This window comes from Rattus norvegicus, chromosome 5 (genome assembly GCF_036323735.1).
Source record: "Rattus norvegicus strain BN/NHsdMcwi chromosome 5, GRCr8, whole genome shotgun sequence".
In the NCBI taxonomy this organism is placed as follows: Eukaryota; Metazoa; Chordata; class Mammalia; order Rodentia; family Muridae; genus Rattus; species Rattus norvegicus.
Genome location: NC_086023.1, coordinates 156,237,041 through 156,263,247, shown reverse-complemented (window position 1 = coordinate 156,263,247; position 26,207 = coordinate 156,237,041). Strand labels below are relative to the sequence as shown.

At 52.2% G+C, this 26,207-nt stretch overlaps 2 protein-coding genes across 6 annotated transcripts; one reads left to right on the top strand and one right to left on the bottom strand.

Moving 5' to 3' along the window:
* Nucleotides 1-879: 879 nt before the first annotated feature.
* Nucleotides 880-22,106, bottom strand: Pla2g2c (phospholipase A2, group IIC). 5 transcript variants are annotated; one of them, NM_019202.2, is given in 6 exon segments: nt 880-1,907; nt 9,302-9,405; nt 10,969-11,113; nt 13,967-14,067; nt 19,702-19,828; nt 20,029-20,250. In NM_019202.2, coding segments are annotated over 4 exon segments (477 nt in total). In that variant the 5' UTR covers nt 14,031-14,067; nt 19,702-19,828; nt 20,029-20,250; the 3' UTR covers nt 880-1,743.
* On the top strand, nt 20,371-26,207 carry Ubxn10 (UBX domain protein 10). The gene is given in 2 exon segments (NM_001013093.1): nt 20,371-20,387; nt 24,572-26,207. A coding segment is annotated over 1 exon segment (849 nt). The 5' UTR covers nt 20,371-20,387; nt 24,572-24,586; the 3' UTR covers nt 25,436-26,207.

The window sequence follows — 26,207 nt, the reverse complement described above, 5'->3', positions numbered from 1 at the left end:
ATGTCTCGTGTTTGTCTGTTAACCAGTAAGGGGTGTAAGAGAGGAGATACTCTTATCCCATTATCTAAACAAGGCACACAGGTCATGAATGTGCTGCCTCTTACTGACTGCCCGAAGCTTGCCCACCTCTTCGTTCCCTTATCGTTCTAAATTCCGAGCCAAAGTCCAGGAAGGGACCTGGCCACGAAAGCTGATTCAAAGACCCCAAAACCAGGTGACCTGACTAATGCCCAGTCACCCATGTTAACGTCCTTACTTAACCTCTTAGGTCAAAATATGATCGGTCGTTCAACAGCTTACTCCACGCCCCTCGCTCTGTGTTCCCATCCTATAAAAATGTGGTACGGACTCTCCGGTCAGGACGAAGTTCAGATCCTGAACTGGTGCTAAGCGCTCGTAAAACAAAGCTTCCATATCTGAAGTGAGTGCTCCCGGCTTCCGTTCTGAACCCAACAGCTGTGGAATCAGCCACCCTGAAGCTTCCCCAAAATGTGGCTTCTTGTATGAGGCTCACGGCTCTGTGTGCTGCAGTCAGGGCTCGGCCAGGCTCTCCCAGGCTTGCGGACTCTCTGAGCCCAAGGGTCTGCTGTCGCTGATGCTCACCCGGCAAGCTCTCATCCTCCAGGAGGCTGAGCCCCAGCTTCCTCCTGCCCTGGACCTCAGAGGCTGAAGCCTGCACTTTAGACCTCCATTTTTGCTACATTAGTGAGGAGAGTCTCAGATTCAAGGAATGAACAGGAGAGTCTGTCCTTTTCAGATGTGCTGAGAGCTAGGGTGCAAAAGGCAAGTGTCACCATGCAGAGAGGCAATCATGGTCATGGCCACGGCCACGTCCCCCACCCACCGCCCCAGCCTGGCACCATGAACTTCAGATTCCAGCCCAGTTAGACCTTCCTTGTTTAGTAGATTTAAGTCTTACAGGACCAACGGCTTCTAAATTGGGGTGAGGACTTTGGGTGCCTTGGACCCACTGTTCCGAATGTCCTTTCCACTTCTTGATGCCATCTTAACCATGACATCTTTGTGTCACTGGTGCACACCATTGTTCTAACAGCACCCCACCTCCTGAGATGGGTACAGCCTGCTTCCTGCTGGAAGATTTACAGAGGTCAGTCCTGGAGCAAATGGGGATGAGACTCCGGGTGAGGCTCTTAGGACTGTATTTTCTAGGACACCTGCGTAGTTCCCAGCTAAGCTCCACCCGGGTGGAGGACTTGGTTCCCCAGTCAGACACACATCCTGACCAGGACTGAGGGTATGGGGGAGTTCAGGCTGGAGCTGAACCTGGGGCTCTCCGCTCTTCCTGGGAAATCGGTTTGAGAGTACCTTTCAGCCCAGTCCCCGTGTCTTTCTGTTTTCTTTTCCTTTAAACGTTTTTTAAAAAAGTTTTTTCAAGGCAAGGTCTCAGGTAGCTCAGGTTAGCCTTGAACTTACCGTATAGTGGAGGCTACCCCCCACCTCTTGCCTCCACCTCTCAAATGCTGGGATTGCAGGATGTCCCCCCACCCCTGCTCCCTTGTGTCCTTGCTTCCTGCTGCCGGAATGTATCACTTAATTGCCAGGTACCCATGGTCTGATTCCAGGGCAGGAATTCTCCACCTCCGGTCCCCTAATGCCTGAGAAGACACTCCCTAGACAGCAAGGCTGAGCTGCAGGAGCCTGGGGACTCTTGGAGGGGAAGGGAAGACAGTTTTTTTCAGAAGGGCTCAGACTAGAGCAGGTGACAGAGGGACGGTGGCCTGCCTAGCAATGGAGTTTGTCCCTGCCACACTGGGGCCTGGTGGGGAAGAGCTGCTTGAAAGTTTTCTCGTAGGTGGCCAGGTTCTCCTTGAAGCAGTACACAGACAGTTTGTCACACTCACAGGCTTTCTGCCCGCACAAGCAGCCGCCACCCATGGTGCATCCACCTGTGGAGACACACAGCGGAGTCACTGGGGAGCGTCACTGGGGAGCGGGGCTTGTGGCTCCGTTTAAGGTGGAGGAAGGGCTGGGGGCCTAGGAGGAACTACAGGGGCCAAGGGCAGGGGACAAGAAGGGAAGGAGTGTGGGGGTGCTCTTCCTTTGTTCACAGCCCTTCCCCAATCGCACCCTACCAAGCCACAATGAACAGATATCTAGGAGGAGGCAAATGGGATGCAAGAAGGTGGGCTGCACACTGGGGGATGGGTTACTGCACCCAGGCAGCACAGGGGCTAAGGCAACAGGCAGGACTCAACTTCCCAACCCCCCAGACCCATCTCCTATTTCAGACACCGGCTTGGCTTGACATCCCAGGTGGTTTCTGGAAAGTCTCCAACTGCAGATGTTCAAAGCTACCCTGCACATATGTTCCATGGCCACCGAGCCTGCACTCTCCACCCCTAGGAATGACCGGTGGGCCCCAGCAGCTCTCTAGAAGACCTCTCTTCCTTTGACTCCATTTCCCATGTGCCTGCAAATCTCACAGATGTCCCCGCATTTAAACCACTTTATGCTCTGCCCTCTGTTGTCCATCATCCTGGGCCACCCCAGCACCACCCCCCACACTCGCTCCCCTACCCCTTGCTGTCCCTGTCATTTCTCCTTCCTTAAGGAGGGGAGACAAACAAGCAGCCTCAAAATGTCACCTGAATCACATCCACTCTCCTGTTTAAAGCCATGCTGTGGTTTCCTGGTTTGAGCGGAAACGGTGACTCTCCCTTTGTGGCCTTCCACAGCCCACCTGTCACAGCTGGAATGTGCCAGCCTCACCTCGTCTGCTCTAGGCCTCTGGGAGTTATAGGTACCACACTCTGCCTGTCCCAGGGCCTTTGTATGTGCTGTTCTCCTAATCTCGGCTCTCCTGGGTCTTCCACGATGCAGCCATAGGCTGTCTGGGTCTGGGAGGGATCTGAGTTCAGCTCGCCCAAGTCACCTGGTCTAAAGCTCTCCCCAGCTTCCCTCCCAGGTCCCCTTGCTGATTTCATTTGCATCCTGATGTGTCCTTCCCTACCCTGCAGAGTGAGGCTCCAAGAGGCTGCCGCATCACGGCAGATTCCCTTGGCCGCCCATGGGAGCTCCTGAGGCAAATGAAGCCTGCAGACTTTGGACCCAAGGCAGAAGGACAAGCAGATTGGGGCCTTAGGCTGAGTAGTCACAGGCCTCATGCTTTGTGTGTGTGTTTACATGCGCATGCATGAGCGCGTACTAGGGTCGCTGCAGACACAACCCCCTTCTATAGAACTCTACCTAGGTCTGCTCTGAGTGAGGAAGGAGGCTGCCAGACCTGGGGCTTGTTATTGTGCAGCTGGCTAATCTGCGAGTCTCCTTTGGATAAAGTAACATTGACCGTGTCCAAAAATGAACAGCATAGTAAGGCCCCCTGCTAGGATGCTGGGCACTGTGGCTGTCGCTCACCAACGGAGCGTGTGCCTTGGATCTGCTGCTCGGGCTCCACATACACAAAGAAGCGAGCCCCTGTCTGCTGGACCAGCACAGTCAGTCAGTCTCTCTCTCTCTCTCTCTCTCTCTCTCTCTCTCTCTCTCCCTCTCCCTCTCCCTCTCTCCCCCCCTCTCTCCCTCTCCCCCCCTCTCCCTCTCCCCCTCTCTCCCTCTCCTTCTCTCTCTCCCCCTCTCCCTCTCCCTCTCTCTCCCCCTCTCCTTCTCTCCCTCTCTCTCTCTCTCTCTCTCTCTCTCTCTCTCTCTCTCTCTCTCTCCCTCTCCCTCTCTCCCTCCCCCCTCCCTCTCCCTCTCTCTGCTGTCCTCCCTCCCTGCAGCCCACAATCCCACTGGTGCTGTCCACCCACTCCTGTCCAGGGACTTGATTTCTGGGCAGACACCACCCACCCCGTGCCTCAGCTGCCCCTCCTCACACTCCCTCAGGAAGGAGCCAAGGGTGTGGAGCCCTCCTGCTCGCACATCCCCTTCTCCATCTGCGAAGGTCTACCCAGATCCATCAAGTCCCAGCCCCCTGAGGCTCTCCTATCGTAGCCCCATTCAGGAACCTCTTCCTCCCTGTCCACAGCATACCTCTGAGCTGCCAAGGCCACAGGGGGTCTGGGGACCTGGTGCTGCCTCCCAGGAAGTCCTAACCCTGAAGCAAGGTGTTCTCCCCTGTGTCTTCCCCACTTGTCTCCTCTCTTGTCCTGTTTATTCCTTTCATTCCTTTCCCCTTACTTTTCAATTCTCTCCGCTCACCCTCCTTGGACTATGTAGATGAGCGGTTTTGTCGACATGAATGTTTGTGCGCCGTGTGCGTGCCTGGTGCCCACGGCCATCAGCAAAGGATGTCGGATCTCCTGAAACTACTGTTGTTGATGGTCGTGAACTGCCATTTGGGTGCTAGGAACTGAACGCAGGTCCTGGACCAAAGCAGCAAGTGTCCTTAACCACAGAACCGTCTCCCCAGCCACTTTTAGTTTTTCTTTCTTGAGACATGGTCTCATGTAGCCCAGGCTGTCCTTAACTCTCTCCCATGTCACTCAAAGATGACTCTCGACTCCTGATCCCCACCCCCACCCCCGCCTCCATCTCCCGAGTGCTGAGACTCTAGGCATGGACACCCGTGCTGTTTCACGCAGGGCTTCATCCGTGCGAGGCAAGCATTCTATCAAATGAGATGCACCCCCTGCTCCCTTTGGGTCCTCTCTACTGTGTGACTGAATCTTCTCTGGATGTGAAGGGCAGACACTGTGTCTTGCTTATTATTGACCTCCAGCCCTATTGCTGGTCAAAGGTCCATCGCCATTTACTGGAGCCTTTAGAGGCTGTAATGATGCAGACTGTGGACTACAGAAAGGCGCCCATCCCCAGACCCTGGAAGCCAAGTTCTGACCCAAGTCTCTGACTCACACACTTTACAATCTTAGGCAGGTTGCTGCTCCCCCCAAAAGCTTGTCTCCTTAGCTTTTACATGAGATAAATATGTCGGCGTCGCTAAATAGGTCGCCGACTGAGTGAGTTTTCATCCAACCATGCATTAAACAAACAGGTATTAAACTCCTAGCACGGGACTTGTCTTTGTCTAGAGGCTGGGGTTACAGACACAAGCAAGCCTGCCTTCAGACCGCACAGGCCCAAGAGCGCCATACCATGTGGACCCTGATAATGAGTGCCCCCATAACAAGACAAGCACACCCCTGCTATGTTTAAATATGAATATTCCCCCAACGGATGCATGTATTAAACACTTGGTGCCCAGAAGGAGGCACTGTCTGGGGGGAGTAGTGGAAACCTTAAGAGGCAGCCCTTGCTGGAGGAGGTCGGCCACTGAAGGGGGATTCTGAAGGCTGAATTTGGTCCTGGCCTTTCTCCCTGGCTTTCTCCCTGAACAGTCTCTGCCTTATGTTCTCACTGCTATACTGATTCACTTCACCACCAGCCCACAAACAACAGGACAGCGGACCCAGGTATGTGAAACTGTGAGCCAAAAATCAACCCTCCCCAGCATTTAAGTTCATACTGGGTCATACCAATGGGAAAACCCAGTTAACACAGAAAAACGAGTTTGAGGCCCTGAGGCTCTGGGGGGCAGAGGCGCAGTGTTATAGACTGGGTATGAAATGGCCCCCATAGGCCTGTGTGTTGAAGATCCGAGGCCTTGGCTGGCAGTGCCTGTTTGGAAAGTGATGGAGGCTTTAGCTGAGGGGCAGTTCTAGCTGAAGGAACTAGGTCATTTTTAGCAAGTCTTTTGGGGGTGCTGGGGGGGCTGGGGGAGGTATTGGTCACTGCACAAGTCAAAGAAGGAGGCACAAGGACATTTCAGGGTGAGTCCCAGGCAGTAGAGGCTGGTGTATAGAATATGCTTGGTAATGAGAAAGACCTTTGCAAACTAAACTTCCAGTAGTTAACACTTCTGCAAGCAAGCCCCTGGGAGTCAAAGGCCTTCGAATATAGGAGGCCCGGGTACCAGTGGCCAGAACCAGTCTCTATCCCCCACAGCCAGCTCCACCCTACACATATGCAAGCATGTGTGGGTGGAAGGGGGTGTCAGTGTGCTGATCTCAAAGTCCCTCTGTGAATGCCAAGTGCTTATGTAAACCACCTCAGAGGAGGGACAGCCACCCTGTCAGCCCTGCCCAAGCAGCTGTCCCCTTCAAGAAAACTGGCCCCTGGGCACCTTCAAAGACTTTGTTGTGTACTCATCTCTGAGTGGCCTTTTAAGTTGTGGACCCCAAGCTCTCTCCCCACCCATCACCTACCACACCTGCCCCACAGGCCTCACAGCACTGGTTGCTAGGCAACCTGGGACCAGAACTGCTAGAGGCATGAACTCTTTCAGAGCGGCTCTCTGAACTGCGGTGTGGCCTGGGCAAAGAAGGCGCTTACTCCATAGGGGTCATGGTAATGACTTGAGCCCCAGAGGGGCAAGCACGGGGCAGATGTCAAAGGAGCTGTAATTAAGACAACTCGAGGGGAGGGTGGACTGGGATCTGACACCCTCTTCTGGCTTCTATTGACACTGCATGCATGTGGTACACGGACACACACAGGCAGAATGCTTATACACATGCGATTTAAAATTTTTTTAAAAAATAGTCCTGATGCTCTTCCACAAAGTAAAAAGCACAGCTGGGCCAAACCAGAAATCCCCAGGTCCAAATGGCAGGCACTAATTAAACACCTGCATGGGCCAGCCTCTCTGGGGGGCATCACAAGAGGGGCACTCCTGTTGGTCACCTGGCCACCTAGTGCAGTGTGGGTGATTCCATCCCTTTCCATGGATGAGGAGACTCCGGCTTGGCTGGGAGGGTGGGGCTGGATGGGAAGATCTGGGGTCTGAGGTTAGACCGTTCACTCTGCTCCCCAGCCAGGACAGAGCACCTCACCAGTTGTTAGAGGCCCAGAGGCTTGCCTTTGGATGATAACCCTCCCATGAAGTAGATGACTACCCTTTGGGCAGGGTGTCAGGGAGGCAGAACCTCCTGGGCCCAAATCTCCATCCTCTCCCTGGCTGGGTGACCTTGAACACCCCACTTAACCTCTCTGAGCCTTGACATCCTATGCAACGATGGGGAGAAAAGTGTGTATCTCAGCGGTCTATCCTGGGAGCCAAGGTAAGGGCTGCAAAGCACTTAGCATCAGCTTTATCCTGGGGTAGTCGCTGTTCTCAGGTGACAGGTGAGAAAACTGAGGCCCACACAGCTCAAGCCAGGCAAGAAGGTTAGAGCACTGGGAAGGCCCACAACGCAAGTCTTGATCTTGCAGGTCAACCACTCACCTGGATCAAGCCCTTCCCCTCCATGGATCTTGGTCCTCCCAGCGAGAATCATCAAGAGGTTGGCTGGGATGGTCTCTAAGATGCTCTGGAGTTCCTTAAGCTACTGATCTCAGGAGAGCAGGAGCTTGGCCTGCCTCACTCTGTGCTTGGCTTTGGGGCCACAACAGCAGTAGATGCTTAGTCAATAAAGGCTGTTTCTGTATGTCAGTCCTCAGTAGCAGCAGGCTTGACATCGGAACCCAGGCCACATGGTTCTAGGCTCCCTGAGGGTGACACTGATGCCCTGGGGTACCTGGGGAAGTCTTCTCAGTCTCCAGAGCTCTGGGCAGGCCTCTCATCTGGGGAGCATGAGGCAAAATTCATGGGTTGCATGTGGGGAAGCTCCCAGGTCCTGCCCTTCTGTCTCCTGCCGCTGGCTAGCATGTGCCAACCAGCGGATGTGCCATCTGTTGCTGGATACCTTCTTAAACTCTTCTTATCTCCTGGAGTTCTGGGTGGGGGCATACAGTTTCCAGGACTACCTCACCCTCCTGAGCTAGCAGGGAGCAGAGGAAGGGCAGAGGGTTGGCCCAGGCCTCAATGGCAAAGGCTCTCTTTGTGTGCCAGGTTCCTTTGCCAGCTGTGCGACAAGGCTGAACTGACGTTGATCTCCTATTGTGGGGGTCTGAGCTCCCAGAAGGTCACATTTCCTATCTCAAAGCTGATACCGGAGAGAAATCACAGTCCTCACTCTGGCTGCTTGCTATGCTCTGGGAGGTGGACTGGGCATCCAATATGGAGTCACAAGTCCCCTATCCTCGGGGATGAGTTGGGGCTCAAGTGGTAGTCCTCTGACCTTCGGGGAGGTGGGTGGATGCCCAGAAACACAGCTGAAGTGGGTCACTATGCCCTAAGGCCTGGCAGGAGCTGGTCTATGCTCTCTGTGAGGAGAAAGAAACGGTCCACTGAGCTGGAATACAGGGCCAGACAAAGGCTCATGCCCACAGCCTCATGGGTTTAAGTTGAACTTGCCCACACAAGCCCATACCCTCAGGCCAAGGACATATTTTCAGTAGTTACTCTGTGTGTCTACTCTCCCAGCCCCCTCCTGTCCAGTGCCTCACAACTGGTTACTTTTCTGTCCCTAACCGCATTGGTCACGGTGCCTAGCATGCAGTCGCCCTTAGCAAATATTTGTTCAACCGAAAGGCAACCAAAATGCCTTATTAACATGTGACATATAAAGGACATTGTCGGGGCTGGGGTGGTAATTCAGTGGTTAAAGCACCTAGAAGGACCAGAGTTCAGATACCCAGAAACCAAATGCTAGGTGGGTGTGGTCAGCCTATAATACCAGCCCTTAAAGGATCCCCACAGAAAACTAGCCACATTGGGCAGCTGAGAGTTTGACTGAGAGACTCTGCCTCAATTGAATAAGGTAGAAGAGTGAGAGGACAATCCCTAATCTCAATCTCAAGTCTCCAATTACATGTGCTCACACACATCAACACATACAGGTAAGCACACGTGCATGCATGCACATGCACACACATTCAGGCATGCAAGCACACACCCACACACATGCACATTAGGTGGACATGGTGGCACATGCCAGTAATCCCAGCACTCGGGAGGGAGGCAGGGGCAGGAAGATCTCCGAGTTTGAGGCCAGCCTGGTCTACAGAGTCCCAGGACAGCCGGGGCTGCACAGAGAAAGCCTGTCTCAAAAAAACCAAACCAAAGCAAACCCAAACCATACTACACACACATGAAAAATGGAAGGGACGGGGAGGAATGCTCTCAACAGCCACGGCTGCCTAGAGAAACTGCAGTGTCAACGGAACCCACAGTCAACAAGTCTTGTTGGCCCACAATGAAGGGTGGGCTCTGGGTTCCTGGTGGGAGCAGAAATTCAGTGATGGGCAAAAGAGACCAGGAAAACTCAAGCAAGGGGTCTCCGGGGAGCTCAGACTCTCAGACTTACATATCTTAACCCTGCTTCCCCCTGCCCCCTGCCATCTGCTTTCTAGATCGCAAAGCACTTGGGACAGTCTCATTCCCTAAGACGGTCAGTGGGCTAATGAGGAGGTGACCATGAAGGACCAGCCCAGGTCACATTCTTTCCCTGTCAGGAGAGCTACTCACAGGTCACGGTCCCGTTGACAATGGCAAACTGATAGGCATTCAAGATGGGCTGGCAGCCATATTCCTTAAGCTTGTGGTAGCAACAGTCATGAGCCCAGCAGCACCTAGTAGTGGGGAGAGAGAGGTGAGGCACTGTGCCAAGGCGTAGGTGAGCAAAAGGACACTGGGAGAGACCTGGGAGGGACTTACCTGTCCCCTTCTCTAGGCCTGAAGGGGAGATGAGTTACGGACACGTCTATTCTTTTATGGCTGTCCCCATGTAGGAGCGGGCTCTGGGCCCTTTGTGACGCTGGGCTAATGGTGTGCAGTATTGACTCTACCTTTGGTCTCCAACTGACACGATACAGGAGGAGGGAAATGACAGGGGTGGGCCTAGAAATGGGTAGATCTTGGTTCCAGGCCAGGTTCTGCTGCTTTCCCTAGGGGTGGGGGCTGAGCAACTCTTAGTCTGGGATCCTCTATGTCCTCAGCTGTGAGGTGGGTTACAGTGGGGACGCTGCCTCCTATAGTCACCGTGAGGGTTGAAGCCCATGTGCAGGTCACTGGTTCAGTACTGGGCACATAATCAACATCTCACAAGCGCTAGTGGTTCACACGGCCAGGACAAGCCTGGGGACTCCAGTCTTATATGCTGGGCCAGTGTTTCTCAACCTGTGGGTCGTGACCCCTGCGGGGCGGGGTCACATATCAGGTATCCTACCTATCGGATATTTATAGTAGCAAAATTACAGTTATAAAGTAGCAATGGAGTAATTTCATGGTGGGGGTGGTCAGCACAACATGAGGAATTGTATTCAGGGGTCACAGCGTTGAGAAGGTTGAGAATCGCTGTGCTAGGCCCTGCCGTAAGGACATGCTGAGGGACGTTTCCCTTCTTCAAGTGGGAAAAGACACACACTATCCAGTCTCCCCACTGAGCCCTCACCCAGACTGTAGTAACTTTCACTTTTTCTAAAAGTCCACACCGCCCACCCTCGGATCCTTTGAGCTGTCCTGGAAGCCAACCGTATACCGTGTGACTGCCTCCAGATGGACAACTTTTTCGAACTGGGCCACTTGGCTTCGCTCTCCTAAAATATGGAATTAGGTTGGGAGCTGGCAGGGCAGTCTCACTGGGCTCGTAATCCTAAAAAAATTGGAGCGTACGAGCAAAGATTACCTTTGCTAGGCAAGTAGGAAAGGCCTCCAGAGCTCTGGGCAGGACACTATGTAACACTGGGGCTCTGCACGGAGGCTATGGCATGGGGCTTGGGGTAATCCCTGTGGCATGACTGTCCAGCAGGGATGAGCCTCTGGGTTCGAGCGGTATATGCTGGAATCTGAACCCTTGGGAGGCTGAGGCAGGAGGGTCCAGAGTTCAAGTCCAACCTGGACTGTATAATAAGTCAGGAGCCAATCAGAGTTGGAAGATAAGACCCTGTCAGAAGATGACAACAGCACACAAGCCATACTAAGGACCCTAGGTGGAGGGGACCCGGGGCAGTGTCACAGGTCACGCAGAGGAAGGTGGCTCAGTTCTGGCTTCCTCAAGACTGACCCTGCGATCCTTTTCAGGTTCCTGCTGCCTTGTAATTGTTTCTCCAGGATTCCCAAGCCCCTCTTCCCTGGTTGTAAGCCTGTACTTCGACGAGAATGCAGTAGGGGTTAGCCCGGATCGTCAGCATCACCTGTCTGTGGCGTCCACAGGGATCCCTCGGCCCCCAAGCCCACAGTAGCAGCCATATCCGTAATAGGAGAAGAAGGCGCTGCGCCCCGTGATGTGTTTGACCATCCTCTGGAACTGCCAGAAGCTGCTGAGGGTGGAGGTTGTCCCTGCAAAGGGGGAAACAACAAACGAGAAAAGTCTGAGGCCCCACGGGCCTTGCTGGAGGGTTTGCAGAGGGGCAGACAGTCCAGAGCCCTCCCACGAGGCCTCCTTCACGGGAGAGAAAATAGGATCAACGGTGTTACTCCGTCACTCAGAAAGCATCTTGCTATCCAGGATGGGGCCCGGGCTCCCCAACTGTCAGAGGCTGCTTTACCACTATCCAGGTCTGATCAACATTTACTGGGGAAATTCAAAGTCACAGGTTCCAGTCTGTAGCCAGTGTTATCTCTGTTGACTTTGAGCCTGTCAGACCTCTAGATGGAGAGGACAGCTAGCATTTGAGAAGAACATGCATAATCCAGTCACAAGACCAACAGGTCGCATGGCTATGCATAGCTCCTTAGAGACCCTCAACAGAGAGGTCGATATTCCAGTCAGTCTCTCCTCTAGGCAGCTTCAGGCGATTATAGAGTCTCACAGGAGAAGCAGGAAACAGGGATAAGACATAGGAAAACACCCTAAATCCAGTCTATAAAACAGCAAATACACACAGACCCACCAACTCTTGTTTTGTTTTCATAGACAGGGTCTTGTCTTACTACATAACTCTGGCTGGTCAGGAAGGCCTAGTCTCGAACTTGTCCTCTCTGCCTTCGAGGTGCTGGACTTCACAGGCAGGCATCAGTAGGCTTTTCCCCTTTTACAAAATGCTCACACAACACACAGAGATGCATATACAAGGGTGTTTGCTGATAGTGTGGTTTGTAAGATCAGAACACTGGAAAGGCCATATGTCCACCCACAGGAGGATGGTCACCGAAGCACGTGTCTTGGGGATATATCACTTTTTAACAGCTCCAGGCAGCAAGACTGGAGCAGATGGAGAAAGAACCAGGACACGTGCATTTTGCATAGTTTCATGTATCTTTTATATATATATATACATATATATGTATGTATATATGTATATATACATATATGTGTATGTATATATATGTATATATACATATATGTGTGTGTATATATGTATGTATATATATGTATGTATGTATGTATATATATATATATACATGCATGTTGTTTGAATAAGAATGTCCCCACAGACCATATTTACATGTGTGGTCACCAGGAAGTGGAACTGTTAGGGAAGGATTAGTGGGTGTGGCCTTGTCAGAGGTCACTGTGAGGGGGTGAGCTTTGAGGTTTCAAAAGCCCATACCAGGCCTAGTCCTGCCGAGGACTCGGCTTGCTGATCAGAATGTAGCTCTCAGCCAATTCTCCAGCTCCTGTCTCGATGATAATGGACAAGCCTCTGAACCTGTAAGCCGGCCCCAGTTAAATGTTTTCCTTTATAAGGTCGCCTTGGTCTGGTGTCTCTTCACAGCAATTGAACAGTCATTAGGGGACTTTTTATTTTGTTACAGTATTCTGACTGTGTGAGTATGTATGCTCATGAGTGTCTGTATGCACATGAGTGTGTGTGTGCTTATACAAGTGAGTGCATGTGTGAGTGCATGGGCTGTCTCCAAAGCAGTTGCTATGTCTAGGTGTAGAAAAGTGCTGGTTTCTAAGAAGGCTGTACCTCATTACTGTTCATTTTAGAGTATATACATAACAACATCAACAACATGCATAATCTAGCCACAAGGCCACCAGGCCCCCATGGCTATGCACAGATCCTTGAAATCAGCTTCCCGAGAGACCTCAACAGAGAGGTTGACGTTCCAGTCAGTCTCTGCTCTAGGCAGCATCAGGAGGTTGGAGTCTCACAGGAGAGGCTGGCCTTAAATTCATATGTGGCTAAGGACGACCTTGAACTTCTAACTCTGCTGCCTCTACCGCCATCACAGGTGTGTGCCATTCCGCCAGGCTCTATTCAGTGGTGGGAATCGAACCCGGGGTTTTGTATATGGTAGGCAAGCACTCTACCGACTGGGCTATGTCCCCAGCCCTTCATTTGATTCCATAATTACAGGTTTATATTCGGTTTTCAATACAAATACAGCAAAGGCATGAACTCAAAGGAGAACAGTAAGAGTGACAGGGAGGTTTTCTCTAGCTCCCTCCCATCTTCCCATCCCTGACTTAGATGCCCTGACTCGAACTCTCCATCCTCCTGCCTCCACCTCCTGCCAAGATTGCAGGCCTGTGCCACCTCCCTTAGTGTGGTTTTGAAAACTGCAAAGCTCACCAGCAACTTGGGGAAAGAGAGAGACCTGACTTTGATATGTCTGACTTACAGAGCCCCGAATGTCTGCGGCACTGCAGAAACCAGCATGAGACTGGTTTGGGACCAGCAGCTCACCCAGGCACTCAGTAAGAGACACGGGATTTTGTTTTGTTTTGTTCATCTGTTAAGCAGACTCAGACGTCTCCCAGGAAGCCCTTGGTCACTTTGGAGAGGTGTGCAATCTGAAACCCTGGTGGCAGGGACTCAGTTTGACTGAGTACCCCACCAGGCATCCAGGCATCGCCAGGATGCCTTCCCCGGAAGGAGAGTTACTCCAGCTGGATAGAATCGTGCCTGCTGTTTTTGCATTGCAGCACACACAGCTTTAAATAAGGCAACCAGATCGGGAAGGAAGGAAGCCTCCCAGGCAGGGAGTGCAGACACCATAGTCAGTGTTTTCAGTATGTGAATTCCAAGTGGATTCCAAGTGTTCTCTGAGGGTCTGGCACATCGGACCATGAGACGGCACAACCAGAGGTCTAGAGGTCTAGAGGTCTGGAGAACTCTGGAGGGAGCCTGGTTCTCTCCTGGATTCCATGTACCCTCCCTTCACTCAGTGCTACCCAGGAGGGGCCTCCCCTGTGAGGCAGGCACAGCTCCCTGCACTCTCCCAGAGTTTTTCACTCACAGCAGAAGATAAAGACAAGGAAGACAGCGATGCCCTTCATTCCTGAGGAGACCAGGAGGTCCATGGTGCCTGGGTCTCACCTTCATCTGCCAGTTCAGCTCCTGTTTGGGGAGGAAGTAAGAGGTCATGTAGGTACAAACCACTGTCATGGTCATTCTTATTTGGGGGCTTTGCTATACCCCCCTGGTTGCCTTTAAATATCTGTTAAGGGTTTGCACCCTACTGAGACCATCCCAAATAAAAAACACAAAACCTTTATATTTATATTTATAAAAAGCCTTAGAGCACTGGAGCTGGGCAGATATCCACCCTCTATGCTATTTGCCTACTTCCCTGTCAATAACCCTGAGATATTTACTTGCTGTGTTCCACCTGGGCCACTCCTCCTCCAACAAGCCCCGCCCTCCTGGTCACATGCTCTCAATCCACCTACCATGGAGACTTCTTCCTCCTGTCTCTCCTCATCATGATCCCTGCCTGAGACCCCAAGTTGAGCAACCTTCACTCTGCTCCCTCTTCTGCCCAGCCCAGGCTGGAGGCATCTTTATTAATCAATCAGGGATAACTTGGAGGGCAAGGTTTACACAACAAAAGCTGGTATACGTGAGAATCTCCTCATGGGGGGGAGCAATCAGATCTTGGGGTACAGACTTTAGCATTTGAAAACATAACAGTACCAAAACCACCCCCCTGCAAAACAGACCTTTGGATGCCGCCAGCCCAGGGTTTTAGTGATGTCTGAATATGACACCCTTTCCTGCCACTTTGACCCAGATGCGAACGTAAGAAGGGCTCCCTTGTTTGAAATAGTGAGTGCTATAGGAGTTTTAATTTCCTTGGAAACACTATCGCTGCCTGTGTTTTTCTCTTTGGAGGAGTCAGCAGCCCCTGGGATCCCAGGTTTAAACGGCAAGTATGGTGTTTATCATGGGAGTGTGGTTCAGGAAAGCCGGGGTTGCCAGCGTCCTCTGCCATTTACGGGGTTTCTCCTTTGATCTCCTGGTACCAGAGTTACAAACTCAGCCCCACTAAGGCTCAGTTTCTCCTGCTGGCACACGGGGACAAACCTCTGTGAATAATGCTAATCCGTCAACCCTGTCTAAGAGATAGGGTAGGCCTGGGAATATGTCCCAGCTGTCAGAGTGCTTTCCTCACACCACAAAACCCTGGCCTCTGTCTAGTCATGGTGAACTATGCCTATAATCCCAGCATTCGGGAGATGGAGACAGCAGGATCAGGAGTTCAAGGTCATCCCTGTCTACCTAGCAAGTTTGAAGGATCCTGTCTCAAAAAAAAAAAAAAAAAAAAAAAAAAAAGGTGGATGGGTGGGTAGCTGGCTAGAGAAAGATAACAGAGGCCCAGAGAGAACGAACACATTCCTATAGATGTCTATTTCCATGAACTGGTGGAATGGACCAGCTGGAAAATGACAAAGACGCTTGGGACCAGAACCAACCTCACACAGAGATGTGACATTGTCATTAGACCTGTAATGAGATAGCAAGACTGTAAGGTACATTTCCCATGAGGCAATGGGGAGAATGTGGGCATCTGCCCCTCTACGGACTGGCCCTACCATCAGCACACAGATGACTTCCAGTCCAAGTGTTCGCCACCAGCCCCGTGAAACATCGGGCTACATCTGACTGTCAAGGTCCTGAAGACAGCACACCGGCTCAGTGGAGCCCTGATAACTTGGTGGGTCCAAAGCCTCCGATAGGTTTTCATTTTGTGGTCAACTTTCCCAGGAAAATGTCAAAATGCCAGACCTATGGCAAGAGCTTTGGGAGAGCCCACCTGGTGTCCCGGTTGCTTTGCCTTCTTTGGTACAATGTTGGTGGACGCTGAGAGGCAGGGGGGTCCTGACCAGGCTGGTCCTGGCCAATCATCATTTCAACAGCTGTACAGGCTTTTCTAGTTAGGTTCTGTCTCCATGGGAACCTGACAAAACCAGGCCCAGGTTTGGGCTACAAAGAAAGGGCTCGCGTCTTTTGAACCAGCGGGTGATGGGACTTCAGATACAAACGGGCCGGGACTGCGTTCCTGGTAATGAAATCCAACTGAAGTAGCAACTGTGTACTCAGCTAACGAGATCTCAAAGAAGGGCCAGAGGAGGCTGCAGAGGTGACTGCAGATGAACAGAGCCCAGGCATAGACCAAGAGCCCCATATGGGCCTTGACTTCCGTCAACAACACTGTGCCCAAGCACAACTGCTGACTTTGGCTTTGTGCAAGAGGCAGCAATGGCGGGGAGCGATGAACTCTGAGTCTATGTCAGAGAGAGTTGGAGCAGACCCAATGTTTCCTGTCAGTGGACCTAAGCTGCAGGATCCCGAGCTTCCCGTCTGAGAAGTGGAGCCAATGACCTTTGTCTTATGTGGCGCCAGGAAGATTCTAGATGTTCCTGGTGTGAAAGCGCTTGGTTAACATAGGGGCTAAGGTGAGTGACGGTTTGATAGATTCCCTTTAACCGGACAGGAAGTGTCGAGACACACTTGTATATGTTCCAGAGAGATGCAGGAAACAATGAAACACTGTGTCTCTTCGCTGGCTCCATTTTATTATCCAGAAATTTCTCTGTTGAGGGTCTCTCAGGAAGCTGATGTCTAAGGAGCTGTGCATAGCTGTACGGCCTGTTAGCCTTGTGACTGGATTATGCATGTGCTTCTTTCTTTCTTTTTTTTTTTCTTTTTTTTCGGAGCCGGGGACCGAACCCAGGGCCTTGCGCTTGCTAGGCAAGCGCTCTACCAATGAGCTAAATCCCCAACCCCTATGCATGTGTTTCTTAAATGCTAGCTGTGCTCTCCATCTAGGGGCCTGGCAGGATCAAAGTCAACAGAGAAAAACACTGGCTACGGACTGAAATCTAGAAGTCACCAGATCTAAACAGGCCTGAGGACTCTCTGGAAACAAGCTGAAAAAACAAAATTAAACTAAACTAAAAACAAAACAAAACCCCAAACCAGGAGGACTTGCCTTCAACCAGCCCCAAAGGAAGGCCATTTACATCCCAAACTAGTTAGCCTTGGGATGCTAACTAGTGGCCTGTGGGACTGTCGTTAGAATCAATGTCACCAGCAATTTCTCATGTGCTGGGCATCTGCCACGAGCAGGCTGTGTGAGCGCTTTAAGCGTGGGAGGACAAGCAAGTTCCTGCCCTTAGGCATCGTATCCGCTCACTGAAGGTGAGTGTCAGGGTTAGCTGAGACTAAAGTACTTCCCTGTGCCAGGTGCCAGGCCGAGACCAATAATGGATTACCTCATTCACTCTCAGAGCAACCAGTCTAAAATGCCCATTCTATAGATGTAACTAGTCTAGGGAAGAAGTTAATGGCACCCTCAAGGCATCTTCTGGGAAAGTGCTAGAGAAAGGATTCGAACTGCTGCTTCAACTCCAGAGGCCACACCCACAGGTCCTACAACCAGCATAGCAGGCAGACCCAGATGAAGTGCCACTTGGGAATCGGGGAGTGGGGTGGTACACAGTGGGCTGTCAGACCAGCCATTCTAAGTTCCCTAACTGTTCTCCTATTCGTTGGCAAAAGGCCCCGAACTCAGTTTTGTTTGGTTTTTTAAAGGCAAAGACGCCCCCAATGGATGGTGTCTCTGTGGAGGAGATTTATGGACATCTGAGGAGCTGACCTGGGAATGGTATATGGTGCCATCTTGGGCATGTTATTACAGAAGTGACCTAAGATAGACCATTGGGAGGGATCAGGGGGGACACAGTTGCTCAGGAGAAGCCTTGGCAGAACGGGTGACTTTTAAGAAGGGTCCTGAAGGATCAAGCAGTTTAGTTTCACCTTGGAGATGGACAAGCAGGACACTGGAGATGAAAACATCAAAGGCCCATTTGGAGAACAAGCTGGCTAGAGCCCAGGAGAGAGCAGGGGGGGGGGTGGCGTAATGGAGGCGTGGTACAAAGGAATCTGAGTTGGCACGGAAGCAGACAGGAGAGTAGCCTCCAGCCATCTTCCGAGAATCTAGGAAGTGTGTGTGCGTGTTCAGCGCAGGCATCAGAGGGGACAGTCTTTGAAGCGACTCTCTGTGGGGCAGGCCAGGAGATAAAGGCAGGCAGAGACTAGCTGGCTGCCTCTTCTTCCCCACGGGGCTGCATCACGCCTCGCCAGAGAACAAAGACTCATGTGCCACTGAACATGCAATGGACCACGAGCGGGAGCAGCGTTTCGCCACGCTCCATCGAGGGCACATACACCACTCTCGCACGCAGCTGGGGAGCAAGGATTGAAATCAGCTCGGTTCTCTCAAAGGACCGCATAATTCTTAGGTGACGTAAAAATAACTAACAAAGGATCTACTTTAATCTGAGTGGGCGCCGAAGGGCTGAAGAGCATCCTTGCCTGGAGACTTCTGACAGAATCATTAACAGGATGTGAGCCGGCAATTCCGAGCCTCAAAACAACCAGCTTCTAAAAGTACCAGCTGTACCTTCCTGGGGCCATAGATCCCTCCTGGATATCTAGAAACAGAATTCCCAGAAAGGAGGCCAGCCTAGCCCAGGCTTCTATCCAAGGCCAGGTGCTCTCCCGGGGTCAGCAGCTTCCTCTCTGAGACGGGCTAGTAGCCTCCATTGCCAGCTCCCAAAGAATGTACCATTGGTACCAGTCACAGCGTAGGTGATCACACCCAGCCAGCTCTCCTACCCTTGGCTCAAACCATACTGAAAACAGTGTTATTTATAACTCGATCCATGAGCCATGTGTCTTTCTGACCCAACTGTGAATGTGCTGACAAGGTCTTAGAGTTGTGCTCAGAAAAATCATCCCTGCAGATCAAAGCAGGTAACAAATATGTGGCCATAATGTTAGGTAATGAATCTATGGTTCTTAATTGTCTATTAGTACCTAGTTCAATCAGTAAGGTCCTCTAAGGGTCTGTCTAGAGCAGAGCCCAAAGGGACTCCTTTTAAAGCATTCTTTGCTCTTTTTTTTTCCTCCGAGACAGGGTCTCCCTATGTAGTCACGACTGACTGCCCTTGAAGTCGCTCTGTAGACCAGGCTGGTCTTGAACTCAGAGATCCGCCTACCTCTTCCTCCCGATTAAAGGAGGGATTAAAAGAGTGTGCCACCACCACCCAGCTTTAAAGTCATCTTACTGCCAGCATGGAAGGAAGACTTTGTTAGCTTGGAACAAAGATGAGGGGGAATTGGGCAAATGAAGGGACAGGCTAGCCTAGGGGAGAACCTTCATTCAAGCTATGGATTCAACAGGAGCAAGGGTGTTGAGTCTAGGGAGAGTGAGTGTGTGTGTGTGCGCGCGCGCGAGGGTGTGTGTGTGTGTGTGTGTGTGTGTGTGTGTGTGTGTATGTGTGTGTGTGTGTCCTCACAAACCATCCAAAGGCAGTTAACAGGGACAGCCTCTTGTTCCACTCCAACAAATCAGAGGCAAGTGTGCTAAGGCCTGGGGCTCGCAGCAGACAACCAAGAAGGTTCGTTTCCAATGGTTTCTATTTTCCTCTGCAGAGGGCAGGAGACTGTGACTCCCACAGGGAGGAAGGAAGACTGCACGTGGCAGGTTTTTGAAGGACAGATAGGATTTGAAACAGCCTTTGGAGAGAGAGGGCAGGAAACAGAAGGCTGGCCAGGGAGGACTGAGGGTCTCACGCCAGAGCCCATCCATGTGTGTGACAGGTCATGGCTTGGTGTGGGTGGACAGATTTCATCTTAGGCTCCATCACATGGATGGGATGACTGTAGGGCCAGGAGGACTCTTACCAACAGAATGGCTGAGGTAGTGGACCGTAGCTTCTGAGAAGGCAGTCAGGCTTCCGGCTTCCAAATCTCAAAGCTGTTGGGAAACTCGGTGAAGTGGCTGAAGTTGCTGACTGTCTATAGTTAGACCCTTCAGGAGGAAATAGGAGGCAGGGGTGGTGATCACAAGACTGGTGACCCCGGAGTGGGAACCCCCATGACAACCCTAAAAAAAAAATCACCACTCAGATTCTAAGGGTCTCGGGATTGAGTTGCACAACCCCGTTTTAAAAATGAGGGCAATGACAGGGTTAGGCCAAAGACAGACAGGGATTTGATTCTGGTCCCTACCCCCCAATCCAGGGCGGGGCTCCCTTTCCCCTGAACGCACACTCCCCGGGAGACAGAGTCAGGCCAGGTTAGGAAGAAGAGTTCCGGTGTCAGGGACCCAGGCCCAGGGCCCTGTGGCCTCCATGGGGCAGGGCCACACCAAGGTCCTGAGCCTGGAATCCGTGAACCACAGCCTGTAGCCCTCGGCCCTCCGACCTCGGTGCCCACGCTAGTCCAAATCAGCTTGTGGTCCAGGTCAGGCAGGTTCCGGTCCCACCGGAAGCACGTGGCCCCCACTCCTTGGCGGTTGCCAGGGAGACGGGGCTGTTTACCAGCTGGTCGCAGCCAGGCACAGGAGGCGGATGGAGCTGAGCTGCGAGGTGAGAGGCTCTCTGTGGGTCCCCAGAAACTGGGAGCCAGGCCTTTTGAGCAGCCTTCCCCAGGGGCAGAGCCAACTTGGATGGAGCCTGAGTGTGCAGCTGCCAAGGGGTCTCCTGGGAGGGGTGTGTACAAGCCAGTCCCTGGACGCAGATCCAAAGAGAGAAAAGGAGTCCGGGTCATGTGCAGAGGCAGGAGCTGCAGGGAGCCTCCCAGGAGCTTCCCTCAGCTCTGTGCCCTTTACCTAGGTCTGCATTGCTGTTCCAGCCTTTTCTGCCATTCCCCGACACTCCTCCTTCTGCACTTGAAGCTTTGCTTCCAGGCCTGCCAGACCGCGGAAATAATAGAGGCCTCTCCTCCAACCCCCTCGCCCGCCCTTCTATCCTGGAATCAACCCCGGTTCTCTTCGCAAAGCTTCGCTCTCTCAGTGGCTTGTGGTTTCCCACATTCTAATCTCTGGTTTGGGGTAGAGCTGCGAATGGTTTCAGTCTTCTCTCTCTCTCTCCATCCCCCGGCTTGGTTCCTTTACAGAGTTTAATTTTGTAAGCCAGGCTGGGGACTATGGGGTGGCGGCAGTGGGCGGTAGTAACTGATAAACAATTTTAAAAGACCAATGCACGTGTACGTGTCCCGGTATATGCCAGCAGATGGTTCGTAGGAGGTTGTATTTGACTGCTTTCGCTGTAGGTTTAGATTTGGACTGTGAAGTAGCATGGTCTGACCCCGTGGTGGCTTGTGGGCACCATCGGAAAACAACGGGAATCTTGATTTCATTTCTACCCAATGTCCCTTCCTTCCTGTTCATGCGGTGATAATCCTAAGGAATGGGCACCTGCGCTTCTGGCAACATCTTGAAAATGGTGGCCAGTGTTTTGTTTCCTGCTTCCTAGCTATTGTGTTTAAGTAAACAGGCCACTTGCCTCTTCTGCTGGCAGCCTAGATGTTGTCAAATCACTTTGTGGTTGAGTGTCTGCCAGGCCCTAGAGGTGGTAAAATGAGCCAGGCAGGGATTATGTTGTCCCAGGAGCCTGGACTGAGGGCAAAGGCAGAGTTTGGGGCGCCGGGTGTGTCTGTGAAGACACCGTGCATGCAGTGCTCCAAACACCTGTTTTCCTGCAGCATCCTGTCCTTGTTCTGGGTGGGGGTGGGAGCTGGTGTTCCCTCTGGTTAACAGATGGTCGCTAAGCTGGGGAGGAGGTGGTGGGTTATAAAAGCAGGTTGGGTGTAACGGCTTTACCTGAAGGAGGTGTTAGTCTCTAAATAGCCATGAGTGGGCTTATGCGAATTAGTCATAATTGAGGTTTTTTTTTTCTCTTGAGATAGCTCGCAGTCATGTTATCTTATGACCAGGGTGTCTTGAATATGACACCCCCTGAACACGGCTAATTATATAGAGCACCAAAAGGTATGGCAACTACACACACACACACTCAAGTTTGACTGTTAAAAATAACCCAGCAGAGTGCCTAGGAGAACACATGACTTTTCTCATCGAAGTTGTTAGGGAGAGGTTTCTAAGTTACCAAACTTCCTGACAGCCAAACCTTCCCCAGGCATGTGTGGGTGTTGGAAGCCAAGCCTGTGATAATTCTGTAGAAGCTGTGGCAAATTAATAGCCATTCCCAAGCGAGAAGGATGGAAACTTAGATGCTTCTCTCCACCTAACTGGACAGCTATCACTTTCTCCTGCCACTCGGAACGAGAAACTCCTAGGGAAGAAAAAAAATGTTCTTTATGGTTGATCAGAAAATAAATGAACAAGGAAATGGGCAGGCATTTCTTCTTGGGCGTCAAAACTTCTTGCTCAGGAAGAAGTTTCTGAGCTGCCTGCAGCCCGACTGGGCATGGAGAACAGAGAAGGGGAGGAGGGTTTGGGTTCTGTATAGAACGGGGCAGCCACAAAGCCTTTTAACGCGTGACGGGGCTTTGGTGACGGATCAGTGGGCATAGCACTTGCCTGAGGACGAGAATTGGATCCCTACAATCCGTGTAAATGCCTGGTTTGTCAGCTCACCTGTAATTCCAGCCCTGGAAGGCAGAGACAGGATCCCCATAGTAATCAAGCAAGACTAGCCATATGGATGAGCTCTGGGTTTGATTGAGAGGTCCTGCCTCAGTGAATAAGGCCTAAGAGCCATGGAGGATGATTTCCGCTGACATCAACCTTAGGTCTCCATCTATGCGTGTGTACCTGCCTACATGCATGCCCATGAACATGCAAGACACACAGACACACAGGACACATGGATAAAGAGCATGGACACATGAAAGGGGGAGGGGGAACCTGGTCAGAGATTTTGAACAGCAGGCTGCCCTGGATTCATAGAAGTAGTGTGTTTTGGTTCCTTGTGGTTTGGCTCCTGGTGACCTAGTACAGAAGAGAACAATGCAGATCAGTGGGGGTCACCATAAGCCCACGGACCTGGACTAGCGCCCCTGAGGGCTGCGTGATGGAGGAGCTTGGAGGAAGTCAATTCTGAGGTGAGCAACAGTGTGCCGGAAGAAGGAAACTATCAACCCAGGAAACGTTTGGTCCTCTTGAGGCAACTGCATGGGGCGGGTCTGGGGGAGCTCTGAAGTCAGCCTGTGCAGCGGACAGGGCACATTTAGGAGCTGGGGTCTCTCAGCTGTGTGGCACTAAGTAAGAGAAGAACCAAGGGGTTGGGGATTTGGCTCAGTGGTAGAGCGCTTGGCTAGGAAGCGCAAGGTCCTGGGTTCGATCCCCAGCCCCGAAAAAAAAAATAGAATTTAAAAGAGGCTGGGGATTTAGCTCAGTGGTAGAGCGCTTACCTAGGAAGCGCAAGGCCCTGGGTTCGGTCCCCAGCTCCGAAAAAAAAAAGAACCAAAAAAAAAAAAAAGAGAGAGAAGAACCAAAACCAATACCTTAGGGAAATGTAGAAGAACCAAAACCAATACCTTAGGGAAATGTAAAGCAGGCATGTGAACCCACGGGTCACGCGTGTCCAGGGCTGGTTACAAATGTGGCCTGTATACCTGTGGATGGCGTCCTATTGCAGTGTCAAAAGCTGCCAACTCCCGTTGGATAGCAACAGGTGCGCAGCACTGACCTAGAATAACAGAAGCACACGAGACAGGCCTGTAACCAACACAAAGTCACACCCATCCATTGGATCCTGCCCAGGACTGTCCTGCAGAGAGAGGCAGAGCTGCCTGGTGTCTAAGGACGGTGCAGACCGAAAAATCAAAATAGATGCTCTCTAGGGCTTCCGGTGGAGGCTTTGCAGACCCTTGTCCAGAACCTGAGTAGCCACAGTGAGTGATCAGAACAGTCCCTGTCCTCTTGACACTGACTGAGCTGGGGACCCACGTTCCACGTGACCTGTGTGTGAGGGCAAAGTGCAGGCAGCCAGGGAAGGAGTCTTAGGAAGGCCCGTGGCAGGGGGAAGATGCGAATCCCAGAGGGTGGCGTGCCCATAAGTGAATGATGTCAAGGCAGACAGTGCCCCTAGTCTGGAGAAGTGAGTGACCCTGCTACCGGCTGAGCCTGCTTGCCCAATGGAGAGTCTAAACAAAGTCACCGTCCCCTCTCTGAGCAAACACAGTGTCCCTCTGACACTCTCAACCTTGCGTCTGAGGTCTGCGTTGGCCACTTCCTAAGGGGGCTTCCCGCCCTGGGAGCCAGCGAGGACTCTGGAACCCAGTACGTTCTGCCTGTTGTAGGGCTTCCCTGGGGCCCTTCTGTCCCTTGGACACTTTTCTGGGTTGGACCCAATCAGATTTCACCAGAACACAGCTCACTCTCCTGAGCGTGTGACCATGCTGGTTATGTCCCAGCGCAGCAGTCAGAACTCAGTTGTTGTAAACAAACGCATCCATGGAGAAAGTTGTCTGACCCTGACTCTGGCTTGTCACATGGCTTGTTCCTTCTCAGACTGGTTTTTCAGCATGCAGGCCCTTCCCCACGAGTGTGCATCACTCCTTCTCTTCATAGTACTTACCATTCCCTGAAAATACCTGCAGATCTGTGCCGTTCACTCACTTTAAGGATTTGAGTTCCAATGGGCGAGTCACAGCTGCTCCCCCATGTCAGAAAACCAGAGATATGTCCCACTCTCTGGTCCAGGGGCGCTTACTCTCCCAGTGAGACATAAATGACAGAAGAGTGAGCCCCAGTGTCTCAGGAAGCTTAACCCATGGCCTTCTCTGTTTCTGCCTGCTTCCTTAGGGGGCCTGAGAAGCAATGGCCATAGAAGCCCCTGTGAACTTTGCACCACCTGAGCACAGCACTGTGGTCAGCACCGCAGCCGACAGCTACACCTGGCAGCCCAGCTCACTCAGGATGCACGTCATCAGGCCCAAGTCTGCCAAGGGCCGGAAGCGGCCAAATTTGCACCTACCACAAGGCATAGGGGATGGCTCCCACAGCGGACTCACCTCTTCATCTCCACCACGCTCCTCCGGGTCGCCAAGCAACCAGAAACGCGAGGTCTGCGCAACTGCCCCTGCGTCTCAGGGAGCTCCCGATGAGATGCCGGAGCTGCTGCAGCAGGCGCCCATAAGGACAGCTTCATCCCTCAATAGGTACCCAGTCCTCCCGTCCATCAACAGGAGGAGCTCGGAGGACGGGGCTGTGGACACTGTGTCCAGCAAGACCAGTTCTCTGCAGCTGAGCAGCGTCCAGGCGCTTTACCAAGAGGAGGCCCGCGCCGCCGTAAAGTCAAGCCAGGAAGACTCCAGAACACAAGTCTGTGCCTTAGAGAAGAAATTCATCATCCGAACCAAAAGACAGAGTTCCTCCAGGGCCTCAAACATGGAGGAGCCGTCGGACGAAGAGCCGAGGCTGCTGCTGGCCGTCAGGTCACCCTCGGGCCAACGGTTCGTGCGCTACTTCAGGCCCAGTGACGACCTACAGACTGTCCTCGAGGTGGCCGAGCAGAAAAACAAAGCCACCTACCAACACTGCATCGTTGAAACAATGGAGGTGCCCAGGAGACGTTTCTCTGACCTCACCAAGTCCCTGCAGGAGTGCGGCATCCTTCATAAATCTGTACTGGGCATCTCCCAGGAGGAGGGGGAAGGCTGGCCCTGAGCACTCAGCACCAGGCTGGGGTCCCAGGTCTTTGAGCAAAGAGAATGTTGGACAGCCTGAAGCCTCCAACACAACCTTGGTTTCAGGTGCCACACGAGCCCAGTGCAGCAAAGATCCTAGGGCCTTGTCTGGATAGCATGTTTGTGAAGGCGGGGACGAATCTCCACCGGGGAAGAGCCCTCTGGAAAACTCCCTTGTAGCCCCCACATTCTCTCCTGCAGCCACAGGGAAGTCTACATCTGTCCCTAAGACAGTGGCTGCAGCCAGGATATCTCCTTTCCCCTGCTGGCTCCTTCCAGAATCTACTGCCAGTGCAGTGAATTCTGAATCTCTCAAAGCCAAAACTCTGCCTTTCTGTACTGGATACCAGATTAAACTCTTCCCAGAGAGGATTCTAGTCTAGCAAAGAACCAGGGTTTAGGAATCGCAGCACTGGCATTGGTATTTCTTGCACTATTGTGAGAGACAGGCTGGCGATCCTGTGTTTGGACGCAACCTCCCTCCCGAGCTACACCAGCAGAGATCCATGAGGATCCCTGTTGGTATGAGGCGGCAGCAAGGGGTAGAACTGTCCTCTGCTGTCGAAAATCCCCCAGCACACATCTCTGAAACGTCCTAGAGCTAGCCCGTATAAATTGCCTCTACAGCCATGGACTAGCCTGGGCTACTTTTGAGTGGACTGACGGTTGGAGCCTGGTAACTCCTGTCTAAGTGCAGAATCCTTGCAAAAGGGAAGTAAAATATGCAGTACGCTGTTTTTAAGATGCACACA

Coding starts and splice junctions, on each gene's coding strand:
- Pla2g2c (XM_006239143.5), bottom strand. CDS start 14,030: ATGGACCTCCTGGTCTCCTCAGGAATGAAGGGCATCGCTGTCTTCCTT. Junction 9,406..10,968: donor CCTGTGGACGCCACAGACAG/GTGATGCTGACG, acceptor CCCCACTACTAG/GTGCTGCTGGGCTCATGACT. Junction 1,908..9,301: donor TGTCAACGGGACCGTGACCT/GTGAGTAGCTCT, acceptor GTGTCTCCACAG/GTGGATGCACCATGGGTGGC.